The sequence below is a fragment of the Patiria miniata genome, unplaced genomic scaffold, assembly GCF_015706575.1.
Source record: "Patiria miniata isolate m_02_andy unplaced genomic scaffold, ASM1570657v1 HiC_scaffold_6, whole genome shotgun sequence".
NCBI classification, from domain to species: domain Eukaryota; kingdom Metazoa; phylum Echinodermata; class Asteroidea; order Valvatida; family Asterinidae; genus Patiria; species Patiria miniata.
Window position 1 is genome coordinate 3407314 of NW_024037073.1, and position 13660 is coordinate 3420973.

Sequence of the window (13660 nt, forward strand, 5' to 3'; positions counted from 1 at the left end):
TAAAAGTTCCCTTGATATATCTTCTAAGTACACTGTATATTAAACTTAGTAACGTCAATTTTCTACTAACGAAAGAAGTGTGTGGAAATCTATTTGAATATAATAAAAACATGCACTGACAAACCATTTAGTCTTGTTTAAACTTTTAATCTCTGTATGTCATTAGGCCCAAAAAAAGTCTCCGGTTTCTGGTATGGAGCTTCCCCAAAAAGTGGTGCGGCGACGCGGCTTTTTTTTTTACCTGTCTTTTTTTGCTTCAAATGTCGGCTGATGACTGCAAATGGTGCACGACTAAACTTAGTGCAAATATATGGGAGTGCGGAGAGGCCACATAAAGCTTATTCTCGATCATAACCCCATCTAAAAAACACGTTACAATTGTGCAGCAGCAGGATTCCAGTCAAACCAGTGAGCTTGGCGGTTTTGAGACATCATCTTTTATTGAAAAAAAAAAACTTTTTCAATTTGGCGACGCGCATGGCTACGGCGACGCGCGCGCATACCAGAAACCGGAGACTTTTTTTTTGGCCTTAGCTACACTTAAAAAATCAAGAAAACAAATACAAGTTATTGGAATTATTCTTAAGCCCCATATTACAGGTAATCTTCTGTGGAGTATGGGATAACCTTCAAATCTCTGCACAATTTTGATGTGGTTATAACTGGTCGTGCTGGCATTATTTTGACATCCACCGCACCCAGGCACGGGATTGATTTTCACGAGCCTCGATGCCACCCTGATATTTCCGCAGCCTCGTTCACTGACTGATAATTGCCAGCCTGGCTCGTTGCGTGTTTATCCGTCATCTGTTCCGAATACCGCAAAACCTGTGCGTGTGAATATGTCATCCGACGTGAACTGGTTAAGCGTGGGACACGCCCCAAAGGGGAAACATTTTGGTATGATTTGTCATGTAAACATTTCTGTCTGCCATGTTTACTGTACTGAATGGATACAGACACCAAAAAACGACAAGATTGCCCGTTACAGCTCGATTTTCTGTTAACGGCACTTTCCCCTACTTAACTAAAACGTGGCCCCATCCCCAAAAGAGGCAACGTTTTGGATTTTTTTTGTTCTTATGATGTAGCACTTGGGTGAGCTGTCCAAATGCGAAAAAGAAAAGAGAAAATATCTCAATCATTTTTTTTTGTGGGCGAACCCCTCACTTTTTAAAGTCTTGTCCCGCCCACAAATGGGTCAGAAGAAAATGGCATCAATTGGTTTTGAACTTTTTGATGAATCCATTAGCGATCCTGAGAGTTTCAACGAATGTACCCGAAATGTATATGGACTACCACAGGCCCACTGACTACTAGTATGGTGAGGATTTTTCAGTCTCGTTAAGGTACATAACTACTCTCTACGCTGACTCCCGCTAACTGATGCGCGAGTCTATATTGCCTTGACCCGATAGTTCGTTAACAGGAGCTTTTTGGTCTTTTCGTAAATAACTATGGGAGTTTACACAAAGCTTCGTTTTGCAAGGTTGGTCAGAAATTTTCTCATAAAAAAAAGGTTTTGTTGTGTGTGCATTGTTGGCTGTTATGACCAGGGAGCTGTAATTTGCGTGTTGCGGTTTCAATAGCGTACGTACGTCAGCAAGCTCATACGTCAGAGTATTTTATTTGTATATTCTATAAAATAAGCTGAATCTTTATTGCAGAGTCGTTTCACCTCAGTACTGCAACGCGCAAACATTGTGCTGTCTGGCTGTCGCAAAAAAAGCTTCTTTTTAAAGAGATTTTCCAGAGCTATAGTTTGATAGACACAAACATCCATCGTCGCTGAAAGGTAGGTTTTAACGTTTTATGCTTGGTACTTTCTTGGTATACTTGGTTAGTTTCCTCCTGAAACATCCTCTGGGGATCTTTTCACGGGGAGGTGTCGGCATCTAGGTCTTGGTCATGATGTGGTTGTAGTAGTTGCCCCTAAAGGTTTTGTGTGTCATAGAGAAAAAATGAGTTCTTGAATGCAGTTGAGGATGTTTTGGTTGTTGTTGCCCCTCCATCTCTGCATTTTCGGTTGAAGATAGTCTGAAGCATCGATATCAACGGTGTGAGTGATAATCTTGTAGATAGAGTTGAGTCATCTGGTGGGTTTCCCTTCTGTCGGTAAACTTCTCCCATCCCAGAGACGATAACATGTTTCGGAGAGACTACTATGTCTGGCGTAATCTGCATGAACGAAGCGTGCAGCTGTGCGTGTTGCTTATGTGTTGATTGTACAACGGAATCAAAATATGCCAATTGAAAGTACAATGTAATGCTTAATTTTGTTTACCCATTTCTTTCAGAATCCATTCTGCAAATCGACAGAACGTGATCAAGCTTTCGAAGCAAACCCACGCAAGTTACTTCACCGTTGAAAGGTAAACTGCTTTTTTGACTAGATTTTTAGTTCAAAGTAAAAAGGTGATAAACTCTACCGTAGGTTTTTATTCTTACTGTGACCTTTTTAATTATTTGTATTTTTTGCAGTTTTTACAAGAGGAACTCTGACAAGAGGAACTCGACCAGACAGAGGAATTACTGAACATCTAAACTACGCCTAGCCAAACCCTATACACTCTATCCTTAAATAAATTGGTAAGCGCATATACTTAGCAACGATGAAATCTGAGATGGATCTGGAATTTAATAACGTTAAAGAAACGCAATATGCTTATCAATGGAGCAAACACGAGTTAGAAACAATGCATTCACATCAAAAATATCAAAAAGAAATGTTAACATTTCTTGGTGATTTAAAAGTACATGGACCTCGCGTAGATTTAGTAATGCCTACAAAACCAAAAGGAGACATACGCTCTCTAGTAAACACGAACTCACAAACAACGTCCAAGTCTAAGCTTACTGGAAATGATCTGCATCTATATTTACTTAGTAAATTAGTAGACTCTTCTGGAGAAACCCGCCTTCTTTTATGTAATTTAGCTGAAATAAAATGCCTACAGGTAGCAGGTGAATATCTTGCATCTTGGTATGAGAGAATTGCGCAACACGAGGCCACCCCAATCGGTTTTTATATCGATTATGGTTTGTGGCTCAATGTTGCTCATGCACTTCATAGAAATGAGAGACCATTACAGTCCTGGGAAGAGTGGTTAAAAGCAAACGTGGGCATCCACCGGTCTTATGCTAACAAACTGCGCCTGATTTCAAATTTATTACAAAACTATCCCTTGTTCAGAAAATTAGGAATGCCATTTAAAAAAGTTTACGATATTAGAAGAGAAATTCAGGATATGTTGGTAGACTTGCACATAGCCCATATTTGGAAACAAAGTTATTAGACATTGCTTATAAGCATTACTGTATCGGATGTCGTTAAAATATATGTACTTTTCCTGTAAATAACCCAGCGTTTACAAAAAATGTTTGGTATCTGTTTGACTAATATATTTATGAAATGAATTGGATTTGTTACAGTAAAAAACGAACAAAGAAACCACCTGCATATCAAAAAGGCACAATTTGTTACAGTGATTGATCTCGGAAAGGTGAACAAAAGGGATAAAACGTTCCCACGGCACTTGGAAAACAACCCACCAGGACGCCAAAAGCACAATTGTTACGGTGACTACCCCCTTATAACAGACAAGGCCGCGCCGGCGTATGAATCAGCAAAGTTATCAACTCTGCATTACTCTCTGAATAAAAAGACCACACCTAGAAAACGTAAATCGCTGTTATTTCACATAGATTCTCATGTCAATTGTTATTACAATGGTCATGTTATTGTACAGTGGTTTCTTTGTTGCCAGTAGAAGGCGCGACAGTCATCTTTTTGTGAATTTACAGAACTGTTGTAATTATGAGCAGTATGCGCTCTGTTGGTGAACAGCTGTTTCTATGTTTATGGTTGTTAGGGAACATGACATGCAGTGTACCAGTATTATATTTGTAACTTTCAACCACGATGATGGGATTGCCGTGTGAAAACAGAAAAATAAAAGGAAAATACAATGCCTGTTTCAAACCAAGTGACGGTCATGCAGCATTTTAATCCGTTCCGAGAGTTAGGAACTTAGTTTAGCAAACACTGCTTTGAAATTGTCTGTGCTGTTCGGTACGTACTTGTACACGCTTGGCCAACTGAGTTGTACTACACCGATGACACGCATCCGAGGTCTGATAACGGCCTCTTTTTAGAAGAAATAAATTCAAGACAGGATCTAATAATTTAATTTACCGTTTATATTTAATATGCAACATCGATTAAAACAGATTAAACATTCGCAACGAGCCAGTTTTCAACAGTTAAACTTTAGCAGGGATGCTGTAGAACTGCAAACAGTTTCAACGATACTTGTTAACATTCATTGTATATAAGCAAAAACAACAAACTCCCTGTTCTTTTTGATGACTTTCACAGAGATTTTTGCTGTTAAGTCCTTGTAAAACAACCTTGTAAACACCCCGTTCCAAATTTGGAGTGGGGTATTTTTTGCGTTGTTTAATAAATGGATGTAAATATAATTTGTTTTTACAAGTTTAATTTTATCGAGTCAGAGTCTTGTTAATGATATACAGGGCGCTATTAAATTTTTATGATAAGGGAGGGTTTCGCTCGTACCCCCCGCCCTGCAAACAGGGCGCTGGGAAGGGCAGATGAGCTTCACAGAATCTTGTGAAGGAAGTGGGGATGGCATTCTGGGTAATTTATCATGACCTTTGTATAAAGCATCTGGCTGCAGCTGTAGACCGCGGTTAGCCAATGCACGCAAAAACTATCCAAAAATTTTGCCATAGAAATGCATACACACCATACCGGATGTGATTTCTTTTTCATTGCGGACCAAGTGGTCGAATTTTGAGCATCGAATGTTTCGCATATTCGAAATGGAGCCTGTGCAAAAATGACAGTTGAACATTTACCAAAAAACCAAAAAAAAGGGCGCCGCATTTATGAATGGAATAATGGAAATTTTTCATAGAGCTTTATTAATTACTAGAGCGCTAACTCATGTACAAAGTGATGCCTGCTGAACGCATCCATGTTTGTACACAAACTATGGAAAACTAGAAATTCTGTACGTATTTTGTACGTCTATTTGCATATCTGCGTTTGTATTCCATACCGGTGCGTCATCGAAGCCGATACGCCCAAAACCAAAACGCACGATCAGCAAATGAGCGTTTCATTTTTGCTCTACGCAAACAGCGCAACGTGTGTTCGTATCTGCTGTAGACGATTTTTGCCGTGACTTTTTTTGAAGCGTCATGACGCGCTTAAGTTGTTTGCGTACGTTCTACTTGCGCGTTGCATTTAGAGTACACTTTCAAAATTCAATCCATCTCATTTCTTTAGATTCTACAAACACGCACATGAATTCAAAATGTGCCCAGGACGGCTTTAAAGCATCTCTGTGCGCAAGAATAAGGAGTTAGCGCTCTAGTAATTTAATATAGGTCCATGGTCTTTTTTGCACTTAATCAATCTCCATTGCAACAGAGCATGCCTTGCCAATTCACATTCACTTTTCAAGCGAACGTCTTCATACCAAACACTGACTAGTCTAGTCACAGACTCAGACACAGAACCCAATTATTGCCCTTGCCTGGGTTTCGCTCGTACCTCTCGCCCTGCAAACAGGGCGCTGGTAAGGGCTGATGAGCTTCACAGAATCTTGTGAAGGAAGTACAGATTGACCTTTGCATGCAGCTTGCACGCGCTACGCATGATGGGCACTGGAAGCTAAATTGTGCGACGCGTTCTACGTCACAGGTCACGCAAATCTATCCAATGAGAGCTCAAATGATGTCAGCCTTGACCAGCGTCCTGTTTGCAGGGCAGGGGTATGAGCGAATGCCTGGGTAAAAGCTTAGCCAGGACACAAAGTAAATGCAAGACAGCAGATGGTACAACACGTTGTAGATCCAATACATGGTGCCCGGATGTACTGTATAGTCTCACAAGTTTTCCAGGTCAACTTGCAGGGTCTATGGTGAGGAACATCACAGTCAGCTCCAAGATCAAGAGAAAGTGAGCCCCCTGTAGGTCAAACTTGGAGAGGATCAGATTTCACCAGTCCACTCTTAAAAGCTTTTGTTCTTCCCCTTCATGTGCTGCTTGGCTGAGAGAGAGATCAGATGGATCAGTCCCGCAAAAACGCCTGCCGTGTGGCCCAGTAATGCTCCAATTGCACAGGGAATGGGCCATACCTGTCATAAAAAAATAGAAAACATCAGGACAATATTCAAGCAAAACAAAAGGTCTGTTAAAATTAAAAAGTATGGCAAGTTAAACTTGCGTGATCCCCCTTGCATGGTGGCAGTATTTATGCTCCATAATCAGGCCGCGTGACTCGTGCCTGTGTGGTGCCGAGTACAATGTAGGCACAAATTAATTTCCTTGTGCGAGTGCCAGATGTCAGCAATTAGTCCCTCCTAACTCTGTCTGTGTAACTTTTGAAGAGATACTAGCAAAAGATCCTCAGAGCTCTGTGGGACTGACCCACACACACTACTGATGAGACACTGACCTGCCAGGGCCTGTCCCAGTCCAGAGGAATGGTGAACGCCCCCATCCAAGCACCCAGCAGACTGGCCAGAGCTGCATACTGGACACACGTCTCCAGACCTGGCTGGGGTCTGAAAATCAACATATTGGGAATAAAATTAAAAAATAAAATAAAATGTATATGAACAACTTGAAAATAAACAAGCTGAAAATCAATAATCAATACATTCTTGAATCATTACTGTGGCTTTTAGGGTGTGTACAAGACTTGTTCATGGCACTGAGCAGCCTCAACTAAATGAAAGAGAATTTCTAAATCTGAGGGAGAGTTGCACAATGACCGAGATAAATGGTTTTAAAGCAATCATTGTAAATCTTGCTTAAGCTCCATGACTGTGCCGAGTACTTCAGTTGAGTAGGAATATGAAGAGTGTTTGGACACAGCAGACAAAGACACAAAGATATGCAAACTCTGTGTGCATTATTGGATATAAAGAGAAAAAATATTGTATTTCTTTTGGTTCTTTCCGGTAGTAAAACCAAGGATTCCTCCAAAGTGCCCTAGGCACTGTTGCTTGCAAGCCTGAAGAAAGCTGTGGAGAGAAGACAATGAGAAGAGGTGGGAGAAAAACCTTAGAATAACATTCTCCGGGAAAACCCATGGAATCAGGTACCGGGGTAGGGACTGAAAACCCAATCCACATGTGTTCCGGCCAGGAATCGAACCCCGGCCATGACAAGTGGAAGGCGAGGAAAGTAACCACTGCGCCAATTATTGAAAAACTCCAATTACTCATAGCTTCTCAGATTTAATTTCTGCTACCCCTCTTGTAGGACTCGGAAATGAAATGAGCTCACTACAACAAAAGGACAGGTTCTGCAGGGGGGGGGGGATGAAACAACGAACCTCTACTCAAAAACTGGAGCTTAAAGGGCACATGCAATGTAATTTTTTTAGTGCAATCCTTGAAAACACACCTTTGTGTCCTATTTAACCTTATTTCATTTTGCCATTTTCAATGGTAATTTTGGTGCTACTTGTACTTGTACTTGAAGTCACATGGCCACTTCAAGTGGCCGTAGCGATCAGATGTCTGTAGGCTTGTCGATCTCGGGCTAAGGTGAGGTCATCCAGTGGGCGCGTCACTGCGACTTGAGATGCTCAGGTGACTTTCTTTTCCTTAGTGATTCATTGTTGTATCAGTACATGGCAGTAAGCCAATGAGCAAACTTTACTCACAAATGTTTCCAATGAGCTAATTTTTGGGTTCACAATTTGACCAGAAAATTGAACAGTGTCTTCTTGCAATGATATCAAAGCAACAGCGCCCTCGGTTGTCCAAAAAAAAAACATGATTTTTTTTTTTAATGTTTAAAGATACTTTTCAATACAATTAACCACAAAAGGGATGTCAAATAGTTTTCATACATTTAAGAGGATTAGAAAGTTGCACAAAAGATGTTCCAAAGAAATGTTCACTTCATGGGCCCTTTAAAATGCTATTATCACGTGGAAAAGAATTGGAAAAGAAAAGCAAAACAGGCTACAGTAACTGACCTCCTTTGCGCAGTGAAGCGGTTCCATACCTCGCTGTTGGTGCCTAATACGCACAGACAAGGCAGGGTACTCAACGTGGACAACAGGACAGCCAAAATGGAAGTCTCTTCAACAACTCTACACGAAAACACATCAAATTAATAGACCAAAATTGAATAGAAAAATGTAATCATTATACCGATGGAAACTGGTGCTTCAAACTAGTACAACAATTAATGTGAAATTCTTAATCTGATTTGGTTCCAATTTTTAAATTTTTGTTTGGACTTTTGTAATGATGGAACGTCAGAGATATATTTCTTGTGACTTGCTCTCGGACTCAAGTCAATGTGAACAATGAATTACTCGGATTTGGTCTCAACATTTCGGAGGCAAGAACAAATAAGCCCATGCTCTTTTATAATATTAAAGTTCATTTTTAATTCATGCCACTTTTTTCCTTTACCCATCCACTGATGAGCCGTTTTCTTTTCCAGTTTTTTCTTGAATTTTTTAATGACTTGCGACTTGAAACTTGGACTCGGCGTTCCTGACTCATGACTCTGCCTCGACCCAAATGACCGTAACATGGACTCGGTCTGAACACTGAGGACTTGGACTCGTGTTTAAGAATACAAGTCTGTGAAACACTGCAGCGATTAACATTTCAAAGACAGCTCAATTGAATTCCTGCTGCTCAATGGATACAACTTCACAATAAAACAATCACAAAGAAAATGAAATGACAGGAATGACTTTCCTGAGCTTTTGTGGCATTTTAAAGGTTTCTTACTCTTGAACTGCGGCTCCAAAGAGAACAATGACGATGTGAAGAACTAAGCAACTGAGAGTGAACCACAACGCACACTTGAGGAGTCCAGAAATCTTGCTGGTCACTGTAACCCTGTTGCTAGACTGAGGCGGGGGGGGGGGGGAATAAAAAACAAAAAATATCATATTTAGGCCTATTAATTTTTAATTCCATATAAAAATAATGACATATTTTATAAGGCCAATTGTGATGACGATCATCAAGAATATGGGACAAAAAGTGGCATCGGTATACTGCAATTGGAAAGAATGTTGCATCCTGGAGCTACCCCTTAAAATTGTGGGGCGCCGTGCAAGCAAAGTCCCATAGATGCTATACCAACGTTTAATTCTCTTGTACATTTTCATGATTTTAGTAGTACATTGGTTGTTGTCGTGTGGTAGTTATGATAAACATTGGTATAGCATCTATGGGGCTCCGCCAGTGTATCCTGGCGCCACTGATTTTATCATGTTGTACATGTATTTAAATACAGTGGTGAATTTAGAGGGGTATTACATGCACAGATGCATGTAACTTTGGAATCAACCGTGACTCCGTAGCCGGCTACAATGTGCATAGATCGAGTGGCGGGGTATTCTGCAATTGTGTCGACTTTGTACACAACTAAAGAAGTGGCATCTGCATACTACATTCTTTCCCTGACGTCACTTTTTTTTTCCATCTTATCATCTCAATGAAGCTAGGTCACTCATGGTAACAATGTTGTAAAGACTAGCCCCACTTGTGTGGCCTCCGTATTGCTGCGGTGTACGTTAAGCCACACGCCTGGTTTTCCAACCTACTTACTGAGGAGTTTAGTCCAAACACTGGCGCACCCATTTTTTTTACATACCAGTGTATATGGCTGTATTCAATGATTTCTCATCTTTTGCCCTCCGGTCTGGGTAGATTACGTAATCTTTCTTCAAATTTTTCGAGAAATTTAGACATCTTTCTGGAGTTCATATGTGCCAGTTTGGGACTAAACTCCTCAGTAAGTTGGGAAACCAGATGTGTGGCCTAACGTACAGCACAGCAATACAAAGGCCACACAAGTGGGGCTATGTAAAGACTAGTCCGAAAATTTGGGACTCTCAATACTGTGTATGAGAGTCCCAAAACTTAAGGTATCCATATCGTGCAAAACTTTGTGCTGCATGATAAAACCAGTGTGAATCAAATTTGCAAGCTTTTTATTCACTACAGTTTCTTCAATAATCCCCGAAACTTCTGCCTAGCAAAGTTGCTGTTGTGAGCATTGCATCACCAAAAATTCAGCTTTTAATTCTAATTTTGCAGAGAGTTATCGAAATCCATACGTGAGACATCACGTTGATGTGTACTGCAATGCATTGTGCAAAAAGACTCCTCAGCTATAACATTTTCATCGTGTAGATAAAACAGCGCCCTCTTGTTGATCTGAGTGAATGAAAAATGTTCCATTTTTTAGCAGAGGGCGCTATGTTCATTTGGCCATTGATTAAAAAACAAGTAAGCTGCAAGCTCTTCCTACACCTACCCAGAATACATTGGGAATCACACCATATTTCCAGAGCATGGAGAATGACGTGGGTGGTTTTTGAACTGCCAAAACCTTGCCTTAAAATTGGATTTAACCCTAACCGCCCTGAATCCTCCAAAATCCTTTTTGCAAATTGGAGGAATATGCAGGATTGAGGTTACATGGCAAAAGTGCGTTGCTGATTTCGGAGTACGCACTGTGTCAAGGTCTTGGGCCGGACCTTGTGTTGTTTATGCTCATCCGTGCATAAATTTAGCCCTTGATTATACTTGACAATCTCCCTACTGCTCCAGGATGTCACTGCCTCTGCCTCAGCCTATTGACAGTCATAACTGGAGGATTTTGCAGGATTCAGGCAGTGGTCACCCCTCCATGGACCATATTCAAGAAATAACGGAGGAATTTGCAGGATTGAGGCTATATGCTATTTTTCCATGAGGCCAATTGGAGGATTTTGCAGGATTGAGGCTACATCCTAGCAAAAAGGCCTAGGGAGTTAGGGTTAAGGTCTCAGATTTTGCAGGTGACATGCTTGCAACTATATCATTTTGATGTATGTGTTGTGTGGGCATTAATTAGCCAAATGGTGAGTAAAAAAACGTCAGTAGTAATTTTGCACGTTTTTATGCACTCACGGTCCTAGTCTGTGTAAAGACATGAAATGACTCTGGGACTGACATGACTGAGAAACATTTCCAACAACATGTCAAATTTTGTTAGAAAATACAAAATTCTTGACTCTCCACAAATTATGTAGGCCTACACACCCACAACCGCTTAGGTAGCACATGGCCTGGATACCAAATTCTTTCCCTGTATTTCGTTAATAATAATGCGATAACTTTACGTTACCTTGTACACAACTGAGTCCGAGTCTTTCTCTCGCAAAACAACACCGTACAAAAACAACTGCAAAATTCCGTACACAATTGAGAAAGTTCTTATTGAATATACAGCATTCTCAACCAGATTCAATCGCCATTTCAGGGTCAGAAGTACCGTGTTTGATAAGCACAGTAACAAAAGCAATCCAACTTGGCAGAAGATGCTAAATTTTAGCGATAATCGGGGTACCCCGTACCGAAGTGTGTTGTCCATGGACGCTGCCATCTTTGATTCATTTCCAGTTTTTCCAGCGTTTGGCGGTTGAGGGCGCTAGCGAGGTACCACACAGCCAACGTCTTGCTAGACTTAGGGTTGCAGACCAGTAAGTAAACTTCCATAGACCCCAATGGTAAATGCTCTCACTTCAGAAATTCGGGGAAAATACTCACAACTCTCCAAGGTGTTCGAGATACACATCAAATCAAAGCTTATTTCATCATCTTTTATTTTCTTTTCAATTTTTTTTTTTGGGGGGGGGGTCAACTGATGACTTTTAGGAGAAATTTCCATCCGAAGATGATCACCCCTGAAAATAGTCCTGAAGCCCATCGCCATTTTGAAAAACGATGCCTACACTCCATTGCATAATAGGGCGCTTTAAGGGCCCCAATTTCATCCCAATTGAACGGAACTACAAGCTCACAGTCCTGTGCACGGCTTCCACCTATATTAGGGAATTTTATATAGGGAATTTCGGACCGATTTACTGGTCTGCAACCTATAGACACACTGGGAAAACCAATGAGGGCAAGCACACATATGCCCTAGCCTACCCTACGAGCCCTGTACCTCACGTTTTATTTGTGTAGCGTAGTAAACAAGAAGGATTTTTCTGTTTTCAAATTGGGCTCCCTGAAATTCCTTCGAGTGCACTCGTCTATGAAGTTCTGTCTCGTACTCAACGCACGAAAAACGCAGTTACGCACATGCCCTTATGCGTCTTCTGACAAAGACAGAACAATATACACACTATTAAAACCTGCAGCTGTGGCTTTTCTTTATTTTCAAAATTCATAAAAAATACCGTGTACAGGATGAAACGCAATAATCAAAGCTTGTACTTCCTTGCACAAATCCAACAACACTTTGATCAACACGCTGATAGCACCGGTTGATGTAAGGGGGGGGGGGGGGACCGGGAATGCGGTTGCCAGTGCAGCTATGCGGCTTTAATCCGGTTCATCTCGCCTCTCGCATCCCCCCCCCCCCATCTCGCATCTCGCACCTCCCAAATTAGCCGATTTGGGGCGCGGCGACACCGGGTCGACTGTTAGTATGACCTCGATGTCTCAAGTATCGAGGCAAGCTTCTCCAGCACCGATGAGCTTCTCATCAATCTCTTTCTTTTTACAAATCCAGCTAGCCTGCCCATTGGTCCGACGCCCCATAGGAATAGGGATAGGTTAGAGTTAATGTCAGTCAACCTGAACCAGTGGAACTACACAGTCTTATGTTTTGTCGGACCAATGGGACTTCGGACCAATGGGACGTCGGACCAATGGGACTTCCGACCAATGGGACGTCGGACCAATGGGACTTCGGACCAATGCCGGACCGATGGAATGCTAACCCGGGAATGGGAAATTCTTTTCACACCTTTCCTCTTTTCATTTTACGAAAATCTAGCACTTCCCGAATTCAAATCAAGCTGAAGTCATGCCTGCTTCCCCATTTTATCATTAACATGTTCTCCATCTGTAGCCTTATCTTATCTTTCGAAGTCTGGTCTTGCCATTTCTTTTGCGGAGTTATTTTATTTAGAAATAACTGGTACTATAGTTTTGAAGTCATGTTGGAATTGTGAGCGATCTATTCACTCAAACAGAATTCCTCCAATTTCCTATATTTACCAACAGACATCCGTATGCCTCTTTCTTGGCAAAATTGGTTGATTGTAGGTTGAGGCTGCGGATCCAAATATCCAGTCGAGGATACGAGAGGTCGCAACCCCCTAGAGCGCACAACACATAGCCGTATCCAAACCCACCACGAAAGCGTGTGAAATACCACGTTTTCATCCACTGACTAAAAATGAAAACACTTTGTGTTATAAATCTTAATATTAATGTGGCCTGACGTTGCGAACTTAGCAAGTTCTTCTTCAGAGGCTAAAACAGAAATGACAGAGGTACATACATTAACATGGGGGTGCACACAAACATGCAGGGCTGAAAGAAGAAACACAAAAGGAGGATTAAGTGGGAAAGGTGTAGAAAGATGCAGGGGAGGGTGGATGAGAGAACAAAGAAACAAAGGGAGATGGCAAACCACAAGGGGTCTGGTGTGAACAGGGGAGGGACCAGAAAGGGGAAGGATCAAAGGTCACAGGGAGTGGGAACGGACAAAAGAGTGTGGGAGTGAAGGGATGATGCCGGGGGGGGGGGGGGACAGTATGGAGGTGGAAAGGGATGAAAGATGGGGGAAGATGGGTAAACA

The 13660-nt window shown here is 41.5% G+C and overlaps 1 protein-coding gene and 1 long non-coding RNA gene across 2 annotated transcripts; one reads left to right on the forward strand and one right to left on the reverse strand.

The window, feature by feature from the left end:
• Positions 1–1521: 1521 nt before the first annotated feature.
• LOC119743073 lies at positions 1522–4221 on the forward strand. Its single transcript, XR_005272959.1, has 3 exons — positions 1522–1795; positions 2298–2372; positions 2482–4221. It is a non-coding gene; the product is annotated as an uncharacterized LOC119743073 (long non-coding RNA).
• Positions 4183–11487, reverse strand: LOC119743072 (phosphatidylinositol-glycan biosynthesis class F protein-like). Its single transcript, XM_038219418.1, has 5 exons — positions 11192–11487; positions 8797–8918; positions 8025–8141; positions 6489–6597; positions 4183–6168 (listed from the first exon to the last, which is right to left on the reverse strand). Exons 1-5 carry the CDS (start codon positions 11447–11449, stop codon positions 6043–6045), a joined length of 732 nt encoding a protein of 243 aa, XP_038075346.1. The 5' UTR covers positions 11450–11487; the 3' UTR covers positions 4183–6042.
• Between the last annotated feature and the right edge of the window lie 2173 nt (positions 11488–13660).

What these genes read in the sequence shown, in the direction of transcription:
- LOC119743072 (XM_038219418.1), bottom strand. Translation starts at nt 11,449, where the DNA reads ATGGCAGCGTCCATGGACAACACACTTCGGTACGGGGTACCCCGATTA. An exon ending in TTTGGAGCCGCAGTTCAAGA is followed by an intron (nt 8,142 to 8,796) that starts GTAAGAAACCTT and finishes GTTTTCGTGTAG; the next exon opens with AGTTGTTGAAGAGACTTCCA. An exon ending in ACTGGGACAGGCCCTGGCAG is followed by an intron (nt 6,169 to 6,488) that starts GTCAGTGTCTCA and finishes TTTTTATGACAG; the next exon opens with GTATGGCCCATTCCCTGTGC.